The 21,609-nt window shown below is 41.1% G+C and overlaps 1 protein-coding gene across 5 annotated transcripts; it reads left to right on the top strand.

Moving 5' to 3' along the window:
- The first annotated feature begins 1,550 nt into the window (after positions 1 to 1,550).
- On the top strand, positions 1,551 to 13,709 carry CIPC (CLOCK interacting pacemaker). Of its 5 annotated transcripts, XM_068399886.1 has the most exons (5): positions 2,645 to 2,816; positions 3,043 to 3,133; positions 4,588 to 4,762; positions 5,702 to 5,871; positions 9,279 to 13,709. In XM_068399886.1, exons 3-5 carry the CDS (start codon positions 4,696 to 4,698, stop codon positions 10,155 to 10,157), a joined length of 1,116 nt encoding a protein of 371 aa, XP_068255987.1. In that variant the 5' UTR covers positions 2,645 to 2,816; positions 3,043 to 3,133; positions 4,588 to 4,695; the 3' UTR covers positions 10,158 to 13,709. The 5 variants fall into 5 exon arrangements, with proteins under 5 accessions (XP_068255985.1, XP_068255988.1, XP_068255987.1 ...); XM_068399884.1 differs by lacking the exons at positions 2,645 to 2,816; positions 3,043 to 3,133 and adding an exon at positions 1,551 to 1,635; XM_068399887.1 differs by lacking the exons at positions 2,645 to 2,816; positions 3,043 to 3,133 and adding an exon at positions 1,958 to 2,079.
- Positions 13,710 to 21,609: the final 7,900 nt, after the last annotated feature.

Below are 21,609 nucleotides of genomic sequence, written 5' to 3' on the forward strand. Positions count from 1 at the left end.
TGCAACAGCATTCTTAGCATGCTTTTCCTCAGAACCCAAACCTCCTGAACAGTAAGGGATCCAAATCCACAGTCTAGAGATCACACATCCCATGGTACTGTTTAGATGTAACTCAAAGCCAACTCTGGTATTTAAATACTCAAAAATACATCCTAGGGATATGTGTCTCTAGCGTTCTCTCACAGCACTTTGGATTAGTAGGACTGTAATCCGTTCTGTGTCACATTTTCAAAATGACAGTGTCATTTCACATAATCCTGGACATTTTTGGTTTGCATTTGACAGGTTATTTATGAAATTATGCTAGGATTAAATGTCCTTCTCTTTTTCACTCAGGAATTTATCAGATCATGTTGATCTTTTTAATCGGCGTGTTTCAGGTTCTTTAACAAGACCATGGTAACAATGAGAGTGTTCCTTTCATCTACTTCTATTCAGGGAATCCATTCTGTCTTTGCTCAGCCCTTCCACACAGCCTTTTCAGTTTTCTCTAATGAAATGGCTTTCATGTCCAAATGCAAAACATTCTGACAGACTCCTGGGTGCTGGCAGTATTTATGCAGTCCTCAGAACAAGAATAGCTATTCTAGTTGTATTTGTTGAATCAGGGGATTCACTTCCTCCTACTTGTTTGCCCTTGGTTTATATGCAGTTCATGGAAAGCAAATCCATGTATTTCTTTCACTATCTCATATTTACCAACCACACAGAAGAATAAGGGTATCCTTTACTCATGACAGCTCCTCCCTTTGCCGTGTTTTCCCTCTTTGAAACAAGTTTAAAGCTTTTGGACCTCTTTGGTGCTCTTTCCACATTTTTTAAGTGGCTGGCACTGTTTGTTTTCACTGTTATCTCTCATTCTTGGAGTGGGAGAGGCTCTACAAAAGCCTAAACTCCTGTGTAGAGATGAATTGTACTCTTTTGCACAATATTTGGGAAGTCCAGCACCATCCCACGCTCCTGGCTCTTATCACTCTGATTCCCTCAGAAGTCCAGGCCAGGCAATATAACAAGCTTCCAGCCCTCGCACACTGGCCCAGGCATGTGACGCAAGGCCAACAGGAGGCACCCACACCGTTTTTCAGTGAAGATGCTCCTTTCTGCCACAGCCCTGACAGTCGTGGTGGGATGAGTCTCCAGAAGCCTTTTAAAACCAACATGCCTGCGGGCCCCTTTCCCCGACAGACCCCGTGTGCATCCACGGCCGCTTGCACACGGGAGACTGCCCGTCCCCACCGCACACCCAGCCCCACCGCACTCGAGGGCCTGCAGTAAGGACTCCTGTGCGGCGCCTGCCCCTGCCCCTGCCCTCCTGCCCCGGCTCCCGATGAGGTGCGCCGGCCCCCGGCACCGCGCCGCCATGTCGGGCCCCGGACCCGCGCGCCTCGAGGACGGGCACCAACCGCCACACCGTCCGCGCGCCCGGCGCACGCGCGCTACACCCCCCCCCCCCCCAGTAGGCGCCGAGCGCGACGGCCCGACGCGGTCAGCTTCGCTGTGCGCATGTGCGCCGAGGGGAGCCTGGCGGGAAATATTCCTCTTCCGGGCTGGGCTTGTCTAGGCGGTGAGGGAGGCCGGTGCTCCATGGTAGGGTGTCGCGCATGCGCGGTTCGAGCCGTGGCGACCAGCAGCCAGGTGAGGGGCGGCCTGGGGTCGGCCGGGCGCGGCGCGGGAAGGCGGCCGTGAGGGAGCGGTGGCAGCTGTGGGGTCTGGGGACTCCCAGCCATCGCCGGGGCCTGCTTGGCCTCGCGTGCGGCGGGGCGGCGGCTCGGGCCCGAAAGCTGGGTGGCTCGGCCCGCCCGCGCGGGGGCGTCTCCGCACCCGGGCCCGCTGTGCTCCGGGGCTCCCGCTGCCCGCGCCTGGCGTGCGGGCGAAGCGCCGGGAGGGCGGTCGGGTGGGGTAAACTCTCGCCGCTGCGGCGGGAGGGAGGGAGGGCGAGCCCCGGGCGGCGGGGTTGGCGCCCGGCGCTTCCCGCCGGTGCGCGGCGGAGCACCTGCCTGCGGCCCGGGGAAGGGGTCCCTGGTCTGCGGGTGGGCAGGAGGGATCCCACGCCCGCGTCCTGAGAGAGTGGCGCTTCTGGTTTGTTTATTTTCGGTTGTGGTTTTGTGGTGGCCGTTATTGTTTTGGTTTTTTTTTCCATAAGGGGGGAAGGAAGATGTGGCAGCCGTTCCCAAAGCTTCCCTTGATGCAAGGCTAGCAGATGGCGTGTTCTTATTTTACTTATTTCTAGCCCTCCTTCTGTTTCTAGTTCTGCTTTTTTGGAGATCAGCGTCAATATGTGTCACTTTCTTAAAAAAAAACCATTTGTTTTGGAAAGGGCTAAGTAGCAAAAATGTGGATCAGGACTTAAATCTCATCTTCCATTCCAGGCATAGCATCTAGGTTGCTCTTATGTAGTTATGTTTGCTCCATACCTGTTAGCAGGTCAGCAGGTGTGACTGAAGATGGAAAGTAAAGATTATGCAAACAGCTACTGAGGAAATTCTCTTCTGCTGACTATTATTCTGTCTTTCTTGTAGTTATACAGACAGTCACCCTACCATCTCAGCACTGTTATCTAACGTACAGAATTCATTACTGGAGGTGCCAAGGCTCTAGATCTTGGAGCAGAATTCTAACAACCGGTTGTCAGGACCTTAAGAAGAAACTTGCCTTTCAGGGTAGATTATTCCAGAATGTCTGCTGCAGTGTCATTTGAAGTAGCTTGCACTGGATACTGCCATTAATGGACTGCTGGCCTGACTATGATGTGGACTCCTGAGTTCCTGTAGTTTTAATTTAAATATACAGCTCTGACATGAGAACAACTTCAAAGGGTTGGTTTATAGGAAAATAATTTCTACAAATAATATTAGACATAATTTCTGCATTTCATCCTGTCATTTTTCTGTTAGCCAAACTCTCAGCTACCTTCTTTAAGAGAAGCAGCAGCTTTGCTGTGTCTACTAGAGTCTGCCTACCCTCAGAAAGCAGCTGAAGTTTGTGGCAAGTATGTAGTATAGGAGGCCATAAAGTAACTATACTTTTTTCTGATTTTCATAGCTTTTAGTTTCAGCCTTCCAGTGTTCTCATTCTGGGTGTGGGAAGAAGAGGGCATTTCTAAGGCCATGTTTCCCCTAGGAGTGCATTGCAGGTATAATGTGTTGTGCTTTTAGCAGTATGGATTTCTTTAGCCCCAGCATGTTCCCTGATCACTTACTTTACTTTCTTTTCTCTAATGACTTACTTTACTCTTGAGAGTGAAACAGACTGTATTAACAACACCACAGCTTTGCAGGCTCAGCTGTATTTGTTGTATGGGCTTCACCCAGCACAGCTGACTTGGTTTGGCATACAGTCCCTGGGATAGCTAAGTTTTTGTAAGATAAATATGGCCTGAGTGACTTCCAGTTCTTGAAAATTAAGCCTTTTAGTTTGTTTTGCTTTTTTTGGGCAGAGAAACATGTCTAATACATTCGTTTTCTATCTACATTTCATTCTTTGAATAATTTGAGATGTTTCTATTCTGAAAGTCTCCAGTTAGCTCACTGGCAGTGTAAAAAGAGATAGCAACTATCCCACTTGGACTCAGAGGGGCATTGATTTAATTACAGATAACAACCATACACTTTGTATCTGCTGTTTTATCTTGGTTACCCATGTTGCTGAACTTTGTAGAATTGGGCATTATATTTTTAGCAGATCAAGAAATTGTGTTCCTATTTCCAAAGTTTTGTGTGTACAGTAAGGAGTTAATACCTTGTCGGACAGAATTCATAACGGAGTTAGAAATTACTTATGCATTGTGCTCTCCAGATGAATCTACTGTGTACTTTACTCAGTAAGTTTAATTATGAAATGATTCTACTTCAGGTAATCCAGTAAGATTGGCTGACCTGTGCTCTGTACTCTGACTTGCTCAGCCACTGAAGAAAGCTGAATGAGATGGGTGCATTCTGCCCCTTCAACTGCATCCACGTCTTCATTACTTCTAAAATACGTTTGATTCATTTATGGCATTCACAGCAGTAGTGAAAAATAAATTTTTAAAAAAGGGTAAAATATCTGTACTATATTTCTGCTTCAATTAATTTCTTCCTTCCTATGCCTTAGGTTTTTTGACATCTTTTAACCTACCCTAAAGGACTCACCAGCCATGCCTAGTATCATACTGTTCTTTTGTAGTTGGTGCAGGGAGATGAAAGATTGGATCATGGAAACTTTCCTGAAACTTAAAAAATAAGCCTAAGGCAGATGGAAAACTTTAGTCCAGAAGATTCTACAAAGTAACTTGTCAGCTGGTGCAAAGAATTGTTGCCTATCTTTTCTACTCTGTAATGCATTGTTAAACGTGCATAGCTTAGAGAGTTTTGCAGGGAATAAACTGTGGTTTTATTGGCAAGCCTTTGCTAACCTAAATGTGTGATAAACATAGCAAATGTGAAGTTGGGAGTTTAATAGAATTCTACAGATTGCTTAACAGATACAGCAAACGTTTGATAACCAGATTTCCATAAGGACAAACATGGCTGCCTTTGTTGTTTTATACTAATGGAACTTTCTTTAGATTCAGAGAAAGTCTCTTTTTGTTCTTAACTATTTTTGTAGTTCCTCAATGGAAAAGGTGTTAAAAACTGCCTGCGGCACTATGGAAGCATGGAGACAAAATAGTCATCTATTGAGACCCTCAAGGAGCTATTGGGCAAAGTGACGGAAATGAAGAGCTTGAACCCTCACTTCAGCATGGCGGCAGCTGAATCTGACAAGGACTCCGGATATTCAGGTTTAGAAAACCACTTCATTACCTTTTTTTTTTTCTTGTTATCTTGCTCAGGCTTTGCTTTTGTTGGTGATGTTTGACAAATGTGACTCTAGCCCCTTATAGTTTGTGTCTCATTACCTGGGTGGGCCTTTGTATGCAAGACAGGTTGCATCTGCAGTCATCCTACCATCAAACTTTTTTGGGGTGGAGCTTTATGTAGTAATGAAGTTCACCCTGTGAATTTGAATGGCATGGGAATTTAAAATGTGCCTAATAAAGAAATGAATGGAAGAATCTCAAACTTCAGAGTCTAGAAGTGGGGATGGCAAAATTAGTTTTTGTTCTTTGCAGTAATGAATGAACTGTTGGATTATGCTGTATAATATCTCTCATGATTTGACCAGATTGTCAGTGGAGCCTGATAAACCAGAGAGTAATTGTTATAACATCAGCAAAATGTAGACACGGTATGCCATTTTAATACTCAACAAACTGTGCAAAGATGGCCTTTAAAAGAAAAAAAAAATGTTTTTGTGAGAGATACCTGCCTTATTGGGTTTGTAGATAGAAGATTTCAAGACACAAAATGTCTTCAGCACAGACTACAGCTGTGGCAATGCTGGAGCCTGTAGTTCTTACTGTACCAGGTTTTAGAACAGTCTTCATGACTTCTCTGGTCTCTTCATAGTGTGGAGTCCCTTGGAGACTAAATACAAAAGAGCAAAAAGTAATAGATTTTTTGGGAGACAGTATCTGCATGAGAACTAGCCTGAAATCTAAAGCCTTTTATTAAAGACTATTTGACAGCTGTCACAGCAGGTCTAATTTTATTGGTATTTCAGAACTAAACTTTATTCTTCTTTGTGGCTTGGTTGAAAGGAAGGAGAATAGTAGAGCTGAAAGGAGGTAGCAAGCATGCTGCACGTGAAACAACTAACAGCTGAATTCTACATCTGGCAGATGGAAGTTCAGAGTGCCTGAGTGCTATGGAGCAGACTGACTCGGAGGACGTGCTGAATGCATTGTGTTGGAACGCAGAGGATGGGCCTTGGCAATGCCCAGTGACCACAAGCAACTCCTTTCCTGCACTTTCTCCTATGGTTGTAATGAAAAATGTGTTAGTTAAGCAGGTAGGGATGAAATAATATCTTGAAAAATATTGCATGTTCTTAAATCGATTTTTTTTTTTTTTTTTTTTAAATATTTTTCCTTTCAAAAAGATTTTACAAAGTTGCTGCAGTCCAGAAGGTAACTGGTAACTTGCAAAGTTCTATTGTGACAACCTGTTCTTTTGAGGGGCAGCTAGAATCACTAAAATGGAAAAAAATGTGAAATGAAGAAACTGCTACTAGACCCCTTTGTCTCAAAGGGATCCCCCAAAAATATATCTGTTAAGAATGTTTTGTAAATAGCTCCAAAGATCAAACCAAAAAAGTGTTTTTCCTTTTGAAAGCTGATGTTTTCTTTTTCATTCAATAAAGACCGTAAAGTAGGATGATAGGTTTTACTTCCTTCTTAGGTCCTAGAAGTGCTTTGTGTGCAATAGGAAACACTAATCCAGAATGTTATAAATGAAAAAATTAAATCTGTCTCTGAAGTTGGCTGTGGTATTTTTTACTTTTAACAGTTGTTTCTCTTAATTGCATGTGATGGCTCACTTTGCGAGGGTTAGGTTCCCTATTTATGTCCTCCACTGTCTTGTTAGGTGTTGTTCCTCCAGCACATCTGTGAGACTCCGAACTGTTACATTGTAACAGAGTTTTGAGAGCTCAAAGTTCCAAGCGTTGCCATATTACTAGGCCTCTTGCTCTGTACTTGTGTTTTCTGAGCAGAGCAAAAGTTCTTCAGTGTTTTTTATTAGAATACTTCTGAGAATACAGTGAGAAGGGGAAAAAAGAATATAGACCCTGATTCTTTTTCTGCTGAATCTGTTACGAGAACAAGCAAAACCTATTAAATTCAAATACTGTGTATCAGTGCTAACAGAGATATGGGTTTCGGTTAGTCTTCAGCAGATTATGCATTTGTGGGGGAGATGGTTCTGATCTCTGAGTGTTGTGCTTTATCTTGACAAGAAGCAATTTTATTTTATAGCCATATTCCTAGATGTGTGGACAAAGTACTGTCTAAACAAATGCTGAAGTTTTCATATAGTAGAGAGTAGGCAAGCTTCACCAAAGGTTGATAGCCTTTGGCCCAGAGCTCGAAAATTAAACACTGATTGCAGTGGTAGTCTAATGTTAAACTCCAGATTGTGTTGCAAACAGTTAGGAGAAGTAGCTAATAATAATTAGCTTTTATATATATATATATTTTTTTTAAAAAAATAATATGTGTATAAAATATATATATCTATAAACTGGTAGTGGATCAAAAAGAGAATTTGGGGAGGAAGAATTGGAGGTAGATAAAATACCAGACTCAGTTCTCTTGAGCAGTGCATCATAACATCTAAGCCTAATTGTGTATGGTTAAGGACAATAATGTTAAATTGAAAAATGTTTACTGCAATAAACAAAAGCAAGAAGTCTAGGTCAGAATAATAATTGTGTGTCTTTCTGCTTCATTCCATTATGCCTAGTTACCTCAGATAGTCATGCTGGTCATCTTATTTTAAAATGGTCTTTTCAACACAGCGCTCAGTTGGACTTGCTGGACCAAAAAAAAAAAGCAGCATCCAGTTACTGCTGTTTGTTTGTTCCAGTTTCAGTTTCAATCAGCATCATCCTTCTGTCTTAGAACCACTATGATCTTGCGCAGTGATGGTTACCTGCTGTCCCAATTTCAGAGTGTAAACAGCTAAACATAATGTTGCTAAAAAAAAAAAAAAAAATCAAGCAGGGATTAGTTCTCTGAAACAAAGGGCTGCTTGTGGCAAGGCGTCTGTAAGTCTTGTAAAAGTCCTTAAGTAGGAAGGCTTTTTAGACAAGTGACACTGAAACATGCAGGCTGTTAGCTTTCGTTTAAACAAAAAAACCCCAACACTTTGCAGAATTAGTAAAATAAACATGTCTTTCTCTACAAAAAGTCAGATTTTGGGTAGGAGAACAAGAGCAGAATGCAATGCGAGTGGAAAGGAGAAGAAAGTAGATAAAAGAGGAAGGAAAAAAAAACAACAGCAAGATAAACAGTTACCGCAGTTCTTTTGGCCTCAATGATTTTGGGGCTCTGCTGTCCTAGATGCTGTACAATTGTGCAGTAAACAACAACCTCTGACCCCAAAACCTTGCTCCTTTAGGCTGCGTGTTCTGTCCTGTGTGTGTATAGCCATGGTATTTGTATACTTCCTCACTCCTAACATCTCCAGATACTTTTCTTTTGAATGCGTTTGTCCTTCCCTCTGTGATAAGGTAGTAATATGGGGGATGGACTTCAGCAAAGCATGTTAGCATTTGCCAGTTTAAATCTAATGAGACTGGAGGAAAGGAGGTGGATTTCAGATGACTCGGTATAGTACCAAAAATAACAATATATATTTGTGCTAGCTAAAAACCTGTGCCTTCAGCAGGCCTGCCAGCAGCGTTCGAGTCATAAGGAATTGGAAAAGCAGCTGACAGTATATTGTATTAGTATAATTGTAAAGGTGATGACTTAAATATACTAAGAAGTGAGATTTTGCTTCCAAAATAAATAGTGTCTCTTACTAGACCATTTGATATATCTGGAGAAAAGCAGGCATGCTTTTTGGCCTGGAGATCTCATGAAGATCTGTAGTAATGTATTGGAGGAGGAAGAGGTAATGTCTTGTAAAAATTGATTTATTCCCCTATATTGCAGAATGTGGCTTGTGGGAGGGCGTAAAAACTTGGGCATTTTTCTTGAAATATAATGGTTTTAAGGTTTATTGGTACACTATTTCACCAGAGGTGTGGAGTTAAGCTGCTCTGGGCTTACAACAGGCTTTTTTCCTTGCATTGGTTGATATTCAGCATTTTTTTTTCTACTTCTTGGTTTTAAATTTATTGAAACTGTGTTTTGTACTTAAGATTGCAAGAGTTACTGAACAGCTGTTGTCTATTTTAAATAACCATTTCAAAAGCTTGCGATAAGAATAGAACTGACAAGATTAGAATTGCTGCCTTTCAACAAAGAGGGAGTCTGAATTGTTCCTAAAATGTCTGTGCAGTCTTTCTTTGACTCTTTTAAAATATTTCATAACCACAATGCTTAATTATTTTTCAACTTTTCTGTACGCTTGTTGTTCGACCCCAAGTCTGGGTCGAACGTTTATATGAGCGTTGTACAATATAAGCATGCACTGTAATTCTCGTTTAGGAAAGCATGTATAAATTGTTTTTAAATGTATCTGCTGTTCCATAGTAAAAGGATTATGGGTTACAGTTTTTATTCTAGTGCTATGCTCTCTTGTCAGAGAAAGAGAAGGATGAGTTTGGAAAACTGTTCAGAACGTATTAATTGGACAGCATATATCAAATACGGAGAAATGGCACAGTCCATCTGTTTCATTTAAGGTTTTTGATTTTCTTCTACAACGTTGTTGTAAGAGTTCTGTTTTTTCTCCATTTGTGCTTCTCAGGGGGGTTCATCACAGCTCCAATCTTGGACTGTGCAGCCATCCTTTGAAGTGATTCCAGCTCAGCCACAGCTAGTGTTTCTTCGTCCATCAATCCCACCTCCCATTAACCCTCACCCTGTTGGGAAAAAGAGAAATGACTCCACTAATTACCTGCCTATCCTGAATTCTTACCCCAAAATTGCACCACAGCCCTGCAAAAGAGATCACTCCTTTGATCTAGAAGAACGTCAGGAAACCAATTGTCATAAACGACTCTGCACAGAAGCACCCAAGATGGAGACTTCTCCTGTATCAAGGAGCACAGGCTTGCCTACTAGTCCTTTTGCCCACCTACCAGTTAGCTTTAAGACCCCCCAGGATTCTAACCAGCAAAGTTCTTCAACTCTGGTGACAAGTGGAAAACTGTCAGCTCTTCCTGGTTTTCACCATGTTTCCAGTGACGCTCAGAAAGGGCCGGGTTTGACTCCTCTCTTGCCTTTTGGAACTCTGCAGGCAACGAAGTGCACCCCTCATGAGAGTGAGAGTGCAGCACAGGCTACGATGCAGTCTGCAGTGTGGAGCCCCTTGTTGATGCCAGAAGAGATTTGCACTACCCCTGAGCTGCTCTTGCAACAGCAAAGCAAGTGCAGACGCTTTCAGAATACACTCGTTGTGCTACGCAGGTCAGGATTGCTGGAGATCACTCTGAAAACCAAGGAGCTCATTCATCAGAACCAGGTGACTCAGGCTGAGCTGGACCGGCTGAAGCACCAAACACAGCTTTTCATAGAGGCAATAAAGAACAATGCCCCGCAGTCATGGGCAGAGCTAGAAGCGTCTCTAACAGGATCTAGTAAAGCTGATAGCAACCTTGAAGATCCCACTTATCCCAACATGTAGTGAAAAGGTACATAGCTGTTGGTCAAGTTATTTCTGTGCCTCCTATTTCCTGTCTCAAGCTTTTTCTTGAGCATTTTCTGAGTCCAAGACTTGCAAAGCGACATGCCATTAACAATTTGTCTTTGGAGCCAGTTGTGGGACTGGAATAGCATGGTGGGGTCTTGACAGAATGGGTTCTTACTACTTCAGTGTGACCATGAACTCCATACTAACTCTGTGTACTTCCTTGGACTCAAGAAGCTTGGATGTACTCTGCTGGCATGTTCCCATTCTTGCAGTGTTCTGCAAGCAAGCATCTTCCTATTCGCATCTTCAGATAGTCAGTTCTGAGAATGGAACAGCAGAACAGGCCCCAGTGTTGGGCCGTCATCAGTAGATGAAGGGAGTTGGTGTGAGGAGAGGAAACTTATGTTGGTGGGGTGGTATCTTCAGGCTGTCACTGTCCTTTGTTGTAGCAGAGAGTCTTGCTTTGGGGTTTTAACACATTTGAATTAGTGGAGATCTGCTTGTGCTGAAGCAGCATTCTATATTCATTGCAGTCTCTGATCAAAGGGATGAGTGTCTTAGGACCCAAGTGAAGTGACATGTTTTGATGAGTATACTTTTGGTTTTGATCTGTACAGTTGAGTGAGTGAAAATCACAAGGCTTGCACTGAAAGTGTTTGTTCCAAAGCCATATTTGTTAATGGCTAACAAGAGTACAAGGCAAGCGGCTTTGGATTTTCTCGGTAGCTAACAGATTAAACATTGTTATTAAAGACTGCAGTGACTTTTTTTTAAAAACAGTATAAGTATTAATTCACCAGGATTAATTTGGCAAGACTAGTTGATATTTGATAGGTATATTATTTGATAGGTATATCTTTTGTTTACAAGCCTAAACTCCTTTTTTTTTTTCTGTGAAATTAGATTGCTAAGTATAGAAAAAAGAGGTATGTAAGGAAAAGCATAATGGCCTGTGGTGAAACAAGTCCTCCCATCCCCCCTCCCTCTCTTTTTTTATTTAGAGAAATCAGATGAATGTACCTGGAGAAGGGAGGGGGGGAAGAGAGAGAGATGTCAGCTTGGATAATCTTCCTAAAAACTTTATCTGCCTGAGTTTGAACTTAAAAAAAACCAAACCAAACAAACTCCAAAACATTTTCCTCCACATAAATTTATATTGTTCCTAGCCTGCTTGCCTTGAGATAGAGCTAACACTGCTGTGTGCATATTAGGCCTTACTAGTAGAGGTCCACAGTAGTCATGTTACAAAAGCTGTTCTACAGACATTTATTTCATTTCAGTTTACCTAGACTCTTAACTATGTCACTTCCACCAATCTGAAGGGTTTTTTTTCAGGGGCAGTCTGTGTAGAGAACTAAGAATGGCTTTGTCTTAAGAACGTTAAGGAATCTGGATTGTTTATGGTATGTTCCTTTCTGCATGACAATGTTTTCAAAAAATTGTGCATTTTAGGTGACTGGGTATTTTGATGCTTTGATCACTTCTATAATCTGTTTCAGATTCTTAAAAAAAACTTGAAAGAAGAGTAGATGTCTTGCTAATTTGTGACTAGACCTTTTCATTTTCTGATGCCTCTGGGAATCAATATCTCACTCTGGAGAATGCTTTTGTAGTCTTCCTCAAATATGTGCATTAGAGAAATTGTAAGGAGCTTCTCTCTTGTAAGGGGTTTCTTCCTTTTTTTAGACTGATAAACAGAAATGCCGTACATGCCTCACGAAGAGGAGAAACATGAGTCATATTAGTACTAGCCATAGGCATAGAGAGACATTCCGTGGCAGGATTTGCCCCAGTGGAGCTGTAGCAAACTATTAGCCGTGCCTGTCATGGTATCCTGCCCACCTGCTGAAGACTAGTGCGGTACATGGGAATTGATTGAAAGAAAAGTGTTCATAGACTGTGTTCTGTCATGTATTTTTTTAAATATACCTGCTATAATTGTGCATACTAGAATGTCTCATAACTCACAGCACAGCAATGTCAAAACTCGGCCAGCAAACCCAGAAGGCAGGAAGGCAGCATAGTACAGTGCAATAATGTAGGACATGTCTGATCTAGCTCTTTTGGAATCAGTTGTGATATCTGCACTGAATGACATTTGGCAAGATAGATGTGATGGTGCCTTAGGCCATTTGTGAAAGAATCACAGAATATAGGCTTGTTTCTTCTGAGCTTCTTACAGGAGAGGAGGCAGTAGGACGCAGTTCCATTGATCTGATACATTTAATAGACCTAGAGGTGAGGTGTGAGAAAAATGCATAGGACATCTTTCCTTCTTTTCCTAAAATTCTTATTCTACTCATCAAAGAGAGAGGAGAATTTGAAGTTCAGAATATATATATATTTTTAGGAAGTGATTCTCCTAGAAAACAAGGTGATGACTCGGGCTAGAGATGAAAGGAAATCAGAAAAAAAGAAGTCCAATCCTAGCTGTCTGAGACAAGAAAAAGTGAGTCTGCTGGTGACCTCTTCTCCATCCTATTCCACTGCTCTTATAGAGTAAAAGGAGGGTAAAATTGGCCTTGCAGGGTAATACCCTCTCACTTAGGGAGACTCTTGCTGATAGAAATCTCTCACAGTCCACACAGTACCACATGTATTTGTCCCCTGACAGCACTGAGCATGGGCTGAAGTGCGTGTGCTTATAGCTGATGGGCCTTTCAGCTGGTGTAATTTGTATAAATATATATTCAATAAATCTGTGAATACAGTCCAGCAGCTGATTAGCAGCTGCTACTGGGCATCAGTCCAGACTTAAATAGTATTTGCTGAACTAGAAAAATCCCTTCTGAAACTATTATATGTAGATCTGGGGGCCTTTAGGAAACATATCCCTAGATAACTGCAAGTCTTGACAACATCTATAAAAAAAAAGGATGTTGAAGGCCCCTAGTGATAGATATGTCATCAAGTACCATTCTGTTCAGTTTCTCTTAGCTGCCTTTCCTGGAAGCCCTGATAAACCTTTAAACAATAAGGGCTTTTCTTTCTTGGCTGCAATTTAATAAAATAAGTTAGCTTGGAACTGTGTTGAGAAAATTAGTTGACTATGTTAGGACCAGAATAGGTCCTGATTCTGGCCAGGATCTGGAAGTGGTCCAGTAGATTTGAGCAGAAACATTAGCCTCCCTGATTAAAACTTGTAAGCAATGAACTTACGGATTTTTTTTGACCTTTGAAGCAGCAAGACTTTGCATTACCAACTTAGCTGAAGACAGCTGTCCCAGTCTAAAAGATCCATCAGGTGGCCTGCTAGGGCTTCAGTCGCTGTTGACTGAAGCAGGTGGGGTAGCTTGATGGGTCAGGCAGACTGCTGGTTTTCTATTAAGTTTTAATAAGTGTTGGTATTTTTATTACTTTTACTATGTATTTTTGAAATTCTACTGCTCTAGTTGGAATGTAAACATTTTCTGTACTTTTGAAGTCCATTGCAAGCTCTGAATACAGTAGCCTAAGAACGCTGTTATAGAACATGACCTTTTTGCTAAAACTTTACAGAAACAGACTGTGAAATATGAATGAAATAAAGTATATACTTGAAAAGTTTGTGGGTTATTATAATGCTGTTAAACTGCAAAGCCCTTGGTTCCAAAGCATGCTTTACGTACAGCTCCACAACAGCATGTTACCCATGTGGGAAAGTGCAGATCCAAAAGTGATACTATGCTGTATCTCTCTTCAGAGAGTCATGTGAGCTTTAACAGTATGTATGAATGAAAGGGTCTCTGGGAGGAGTATGAGTAAAAGTGGGCTGTACAGAACACTAAAAATATATTGTCGTGGGTGACCATTGCCATAGATCTGTCATGAAAAACCTGCAAGATTTTTCCATCTCTGAACTGTTACCTCCATGTGATGACTGTACATTATTCTCACGGTCTGTGCAGAGTGAACTCCTACACTGTACATTAATCCTGTCAGCCGGGTATGCAGAAGTGCTAAATTGTGAAGCGAGGATCTTGGCTACTGAAAGAATTACTTGAGTGAAAAATTTTACTCTCTCTCTTGAAGAACATTCTTCAACTAAATCTGTAGACTAGCTTTCCAGTAAAACACATTTTTAAAAATGTGGCCATCTTTATGTGGTCTTTTCTTTGTTCAAAGGTGACTCTCACAGTGAGAACTAGGCAGTCATCCCAGAACATCCAGCAGCCTTGTGGCATGAGATCCTGTCCTAAGGTACAAGAGATTCTGGTTAAAGTTCTTACTTGGCACCAGACAAGTAAGAGTCTCATTACTTTACATCCAACAAGGAGTGCCATCAGTTGAAGTCATTTTATTCCCTGAGACTGGAAACTCAGTGTTTGCGAATTTTTTATTTGTAAAAGGCACGGGTACAATTCAAGCAGGAAATTTTCAGGTTGCTATGTCACTTCTGGCTAGCTTTTTCTTTACATGGTGAAGTTTATCTGCAGGATATCAGGCCTGATCACCTTTATTTCACTGAGGCCAAAAAGGTGGATTGCTTCTTTCAGGTGCACTGCATCTGTCTTGTTTTTCTGTTTTGTGACACACAAACAGTCTGAAAGGAGCAGTGCCTGCCCCCCGTCCCCGCGCCCTGCTGCAGGCTTGGGCTGAGGAATCTGCTGGTGTGCAAATTTTCTGGCATCCACTAGGTTGAACATAGCGTGCTGTTACTGCGTTTGTTCTCATAATTCCTGGGACAGAAATGTGGGATCCCTCCCTACATAATTTTACACTCTTGCTGTATCTAGGTGATGCTTCCTTTCAGGGCGTTGTGTAAGGCAGCCATATAGCCCCAACTGTATTGTGTGGTCCAGAGTGTTCAAAATGCATGAGACTTCCCTTCTTAAATCTGTACCTCCTTTGAGGTGTATCCATGAGACAAACTTAACTGTTCCAGTGTAATCTGATTCAGAAGGCGGAAGGAAACATGATGTATTCAGTCTGCTCTCTTTTAGAGCACAGTTTCCAAGACTTCCTCAAATTCTTGTTTGAGCTAAAGCGTGTTTTTAGAGGAAGCATCCTGCTTTGATTTGAAAGCTCCTAGCAATGAAGAATCCACCCTAATTGTTCAAAATGTAATTACTTACTGTTAAAATTGTGCCTCTTGCATTGAGCCTTTCAGTATCCAGCTGTCAGATCTTTTGCCTTTTGTCTGCTGAAGTGCGTGCTGTGACATTGCTGTTTTCACTGTAGGCATTTACAAACTGAACGAGTCATTCTTCAGCTTTCTTTTTTAAAGTAACTGATTAAGCTCTCAAATCTTTTGAATCCTTTATTCTTCTGTGGCACTCTTCTTTGGATCCTTTAAAATTATTGAAATACATTTTTAATTGGAACATGAACATTAGTAGCAAAACAGGATTGCTAAAAGAGTTGTACAGTATCAACCCTCCCTACTGCTACTCTGCCTCGGTTCTGTAGCAGCCTTGGCCATGGCATCAGGTTGGAAGTCTAAATGATCCTTGAACCTGTTGCTTCTGCGGCTGGTGAACGCCTGTTCTTTAAGTATGTTTCCACACTCCTTGGAATGCAGTTTGCAGCCAGAAAGCAAAACAAACTGTTTTTAATAAATTGCATTCATTAGTTACCTCTGCTTCTCTCAAAACTTTTTCACCTTTTGATTTTAAAGGTAATTTTATGTTGCATTCCAATTATTAAAAATAGCATTAAATAATGCTACAGTTAAGAAACAATTTTATACCATTTTCAAAATAAGAGTAGAAGATAATGTTTAATAGGTCTCTGTATACAATTCAGAAACCATAGTTGTAATGCATTTCACACCATCTGGTTAATTTTGTATAATTCTGGCTTCAGTCTGTGTCATGTGGCACACTGTTAAATGCCCATCAGAAGTAAAAATGACATCTGTGTTGGCTTTGTACTCAACCAATTTTTAATCCTAGTTCATAAAATTGAGGAGTCAGTTTTATCTGATCAGCTCTATTTCTTATAAGCTTCATTAGTTTTGATTATTTTTGCTTTCTATGTCCTTGATTAATCAAAAATTATGGGTTGTTCCATTATTTTCTCTCAGTTGTCCAGCCCATGTTCATTCAGATCAGTCTACCTACCCACTGAAAAGATGATGCTATATTAATTCTTCAGTCCCCTAAGTTCTCTGAAATCTTTCCTAGTGGTCTGAAATCCATTGGAATAGTATTGATGGTCCAGAGAGCTTCTTGGTTAGCTCCTGTAAAATTTTCAACCGCAACTTACTCAGACTTACTGACTTTAAAATGTTTAATAACCGTTGTTTAAAAATGTCCTGAATTACTTTTGAAGTGGAAATCAAGCTCTTGTCATGATATGAGAGGAATACGTCTGGCTTTTTTCTAATTGCTCAACAGAAATTTTTGTGAAATGCTTTTGCCATTCTGCACTGCAGCAATGTAATTTCCATCTTGAAATGAAGCGTTGCCAGCATAAAGATTTCTTCTGCATCTTGTACATTTTAAGAAATGGAGAAAGTGGGTTTTCCGGGGCCAAAAGGGGAGTTTCATCAACTTCATTGTTTTCGTTTCTTCTTGTTCTTACTGCCCACTTAGGCAATCTTACCTTTTTTTCCATAGCAGTAGTAAGGGGTTTTTTTAGGCCAGTTCTGTTTACCAGGGCTAAGAAATGCAGTAACAGACAGAAAACCAGTCCTTAGTGTTTTTTAATAGATAGGACTGCTTGAAAAATTTGTGGGTTTTCAATGGAAAACTCCCATGTTTTTATTGGAAATGAAAATGTATTTTGGCTGGAAGCTTCGTGTTTTGTGGCATTAGTCACAGCACTCATTTTTCAGTGAATCTCAAGCACTATGGAAATAGTCTGGACTGTGGGGGTGGGGGAAGATGTTATTTCACTTTACCCTCATCCCCTTCTCCTGGATTGTTTTGGGTTGCTTGTACAGGAAACAGGACCCCAACTTTGATGAGTGGTTCTGTCACCTCATGCTTAAGAAGCAGAAGCCTGCATAGACAGCCAAAACTGCTCAGTCATCTGTGATGGAGAAGACTGAGAACTCCTGAATAAGTGAGGATGAAACGCATCTCCTGAGAAAATTGCTAGCCCAATGAGTACAAATACCATTTTTTCACCATATCCCTAAAAATTCTAATTAAAAAAAATACTAAGGGTTTTGTTTGGTACAAAAATCACTGTGCCAGTTAGGCCATCTTCTACGTGTGCCAGAGGCAGAGTTCAATGCAATGACTATTTTGTGAGATGAGCAGTGTTTAGTGTGGAAAGTGTAAAATACAAGTAGACAGTAGGAAAGCTGTTTTACCCAGAGTGAATGTTAACAATGCCTATTGTTTTGTATTCTTGCTAAGTATTGTTTCCCATGCAAATGATAATGCTAGACAACATGTCCAAACATGCTTAGAAGTCAGAATACGATAGTATTCATCAAAGTGAAATTGGCTCTCACTGTTCAGCATCCTATTGCTGGCCATGCTTGGAGCGTGCTTACACAATAACGCTTTCTGAGAACACTGAAAGTGGGTTGCTGACATTGTGTGAGAAATGGCCAGAAAGAATTCTGAAACACTTGTTTCCACACTAATTGTGCAAGGAAGGCAAGTCTGAGCTTGAAGATAATCATCTGAATACTGAAACGCCTCCAGATGTATAATGGGAGCTGCAGCCAGCCCAAACTGGAACAGAGCTGAGCAGTGAACTACGCTGAGGGTCTATGGCTGTAGTGCTCGTTGTCTGCAGTGGCAGCGTTTGGTAGAGACTGTTGTAGTTAGAGAGGCGATGCCATTCAGAGTGAGGTGTTGGTGCACAGATACACCAGTGCCCTGCGTAGTTTCTAGCAGTTCAAAATCAAGCTGGGCAGTCTGGACATGCGCCTCATGACCGAAGACAAAGGGTCTATTTCTTTGAAAGGCTGGGATGCAAAGATAAAACTTGCCTGTGCATTAAAATTGTTACCCTGTTCATTTTTTCTGCAGCCAAACTTAAAACAGTGGTGTTAGGTGAAGCAGAATAATGCACTGCCTCCGCCTGATCCTGGAGCCGGCAAAGTTATGGGAAGCATTATTGCAGTTTCTAAGGCTTGCTTTTTTTTTTCAAATTCCTCTGCTTCTCCAGCACCTAAATACCTACCAGCCTGAGACACTACAGCCATCGGATGTAAAAGGGGTTAGTTTATCAGTGAGCTTAGTTGGGTGAGTGCAAGCAGATGAGTGCCAGGAAAATAAAAATCCTGAATTCCTGGGCACGAGATTGTTGCCCGATATCACTTTTCCTGTTCCATGTCATTATAGCATCTGTTTATCCACGGGTGAACACCTTAGAGGGGTACCTGCATGCTTGCTTCATCTTGCTGTTCTGGCACTTCGTTCAGTAACAACCAAGCGCTCGGTAGTCCTGCAAAGATTCACTACTACCTCTTAAAAAATAATGACAATAACAGTAACAGGCCGCTGCCTACATCTCACGTTAGTGTGGGGAAGGGAGGAAAACACCCCGTGTTGTCCACAGCTTACCTGAACTTTGGGCATGCTTTTGTAATTTCTTTGTCACACCCTGTTCTGATGCAAGATCAGTCCTTAGCACATCATTTCTCAGTAAATGGGGTACTGCATACATTTTAGGTCCCTTCAAAATAGAAATGTGACTAAAAATAAGTCTCGATTTGCCTGAAAATGTTTCTGTTTGGGATGAGAACAAATAAGCAGCACTCAGTTCTTCTTGGACTCTTCTCATACATTTCCATGGCACTCAAGGTCCAGGTCAGAACTGCTCTAACCTGAGCATACATAACAGCATGAAATTGATACTGGCGATTGTGTTCACACTTAATGTCCAACAAGTGCCATTAGCACTGACATGTCTGACGTATGCTTTTGGACTTTTTCCTTTTTTTTTAAATTTGCCCTGGTCTCTTTCTTATTACCTTAAAAAAGATCTTGATGTAGATATGATATTTATGATGTGTAGTGTCAGCTCTCAATCTTGTTTTAGTGATTGCTATTGATGTTCAGTATTTCCTTGGCATGACAAAATGTTTGTTTTAAGTCATACACTGTTCTCAATGCACTGTAATTTTCCATTCCTTTTCTACAGTCTAAACAGTCACATCAGGCAGAAGATAAAATAAGAGAACTTTGAGTGAGGAACTGGTCACCATATGGCTGACACCTAAAATCTCAGCAATTTGAGAAGAAAGTGGAAAAAGATGAAGTAAATTCCACAAAATTAATGCCATAAGTAGGTGGCAGCTTTTAGTAAAGGAGAAGGAGAACAAAGGCAAAGGAAAGGAAAAGAATACTGAACGGCAATGTTACCAAGGATTTTTCTTGCAGATGTGTGAAAATAGATTTTAAGGTAACCATCCACACACAGTGTCCAGGTTTGTTTTTAAAAATCTGAACACTGTATTTTTAACCACAAAGACTATTTTTCCCATTTGACCTAGATGTATAAGCTGAAATGTATCTTGATGGTGGAGATGAACTCACTTGCCGCTTTCATTGAGTCCTTGCTCTTCTCCCCTCCTCTTTCCTCTAGCCAAAAAGTATGCTGTAGGCTTAAGTTTGTGGCTTTAATCCTGCAAATCACACCCCGCTCAAAAGCACTTGGCCCCAGCATCGCTACTGCTGCATGAAATAACTCGGACAATAACATATGGTTGCAATTGAGATGGCCCCAGGCTCTGTTCCTTGTCTCACCTTGGAGAAGGCACTTTGGTTTTCTCATCTGTAAAATGAGAAAAGCAATACTTGTTCCCTATTACAAAGTGCTTTAAGCTTCTTGTATAAGAATTGCAATAGTGGTATTTATTACAAGTCATGCCTGTGGGCTGTCATGGTTCTGGTGCTGGATTTTCTAAAGGCTGAGCATCTACGTGGTTATACTAACCTACATTTTGTTTCATGTTAATTAAACTATATACTCACTGGGTTAATTTCCCCTAATGTAATTCCACAAGTGCATATAGAGACTGGTCCATTATGGTTTGGAAAACTGAAAGGAAGGAATATATGGGACTAAAATCTCTCCTTCTATGCCTATCCAGGGAAATTTTTATAAATGTCTCAGGGTTGATAAGGCTAAGGGAATGGAGAGAGTGTTAGCTGGCTGTGTTGCAGACACAAAAAAAAACTTCCCATGGTGTAAGCAGACATCTGTCTTGCCCCACTCATGTATTAATTTACACCCACGCATGTCATTTTCCTCCCTAGCATGTAGACCTGTTCATGTAACTGTAGTGATGCAACATGTGAAACTGGGATCAAAAGCCTGGAGGCTTATCAGATGTTACATTTTTGTATCTAAGAAGTTACAATATTTGAAATCAGAAAAATACGCTCAATGCAATCCTGGAAGACATTGAGTGCTGCAGCCTAACCAACAGAACTGAGAAACACATGAGTAAAACGAAGGGTGTGAGTAGTGCAGCTGTAGTTATGGGACTATGTCTATGCTTGAAGCTAAGAATATGCACAAATCTTTTTTCCTGGACTGAGCTACAGTGCTCTGCAACAGTAGGACTGAGTATTTTCATTATTGTCACTTCATCCATGGAGCTTCGGTCCTGCTTGCTTACATGTGTTTCCATAGCTTGCACAATTTTGTTGGAGAGACGCTGGGATTTGCCAAAGCCCAAGGTGAAAAAAGACAGGGACATGGGATTTATGAGGACTGACTTTTGAGACAGCGTGAAGATTTCTAATTCTCTCAGATGGCTTGTAATCTGTAGTAGTGCATTACTGAGTGGAATTTTTGTATGCCTTGAAGAAACTTTAGGGGCACAGTCTTGCTCGTGCACCTGTATAACCCAGGTGATTGAGCATGCCTCCCAACGTTCACATTTGTTAAAAGACTTGACGTTTGGCTGGTTAACTGCGAAAGGATTACTTTCTCTGATGTAGGGCTGGAGACTTCTGACCACCGGAGTAACGCTTCTAATGCCTGAGGGACTTCCTATGGGGAGTGAAAATCCGTAGAGCCTTTTAACACTTTGACTTAAATGTAAACCTTAATTTTAGCCTTTTGCTGGAAATTTAAATTAAGTATTGGTTACATTTCCACTGGGATTTCAGTAAGTAAATTTTATCAAACAAGTATAAAAGGTCATTCTAGTTGGTTCATAAATAATAATAGCTGAGATAATGGAATATCTACTTTCTCCTCTTTGGTATTTCCCAAATACTGTGAAGGTCTCCCAATTCTTCCACGTAAAACTTTTCTATATGACTTGCTATGTTTTATCAAAAATGTTTCCCTGTATTAGATTTGGAAGGAGAGGGAGATGGAGCAAGAGTAAAGAAGAAAAAGAGTATCTTAAAATGATGTCAGAATTCAAAAGTGATCTTAAATCTATTATGACATCTCAGTTTGCATGTATTTATGTAGCTGCTCTATTTAAGGATCCTGACATTTCCAGAAGTTCTTAATTGGCAACGTTTCTCCAAACCATCTGAAAGTTGTGTTATGGGAAGTTAACATACCTAAATGTTCATTTCAAGGTTAAAAAAAATCA

This window comes from Nyctibius grandis, chromosome 4, assembly GCF_013368605.1.
Source record: "Nyctibius grandis isolate bNycGra1 chromosome 4, bNycGra1.pri, whole genome shotgun sequence".
Taxonomy (NCBI): Eukaryota; Metazoa; Chordata; class Aves; order Nyctibiiformes; family Nyctibiidae; genus Nyctibius; species Nyctibius grandis.

Excerpts from the sequence above, each read along its gene's own strand:
- CIPC (XM_068399884.1), top strand. The coding sequence starts at position 4,696 with ATGAAGAGCTTGAACCCTCACTTCAGCATGGCGGCAGCTGAATCTGAC. Across the intron at positions 4,763-5,701 it reads CAAGGACTCCGGATATTCAG|ATGGAAGTTCAGAGTGCCTG; the intron begins GTTTAGAAAACC and ends TACATCTGGCAG. Across the intron at positions 5,872-9,278 it reads AAAATGTGTTAGTTAAGCAG|GGGGGTTCATCACAGCTCCA; the intron begins GTAGGGATGAAA and ends TGTGCTTCTCAG.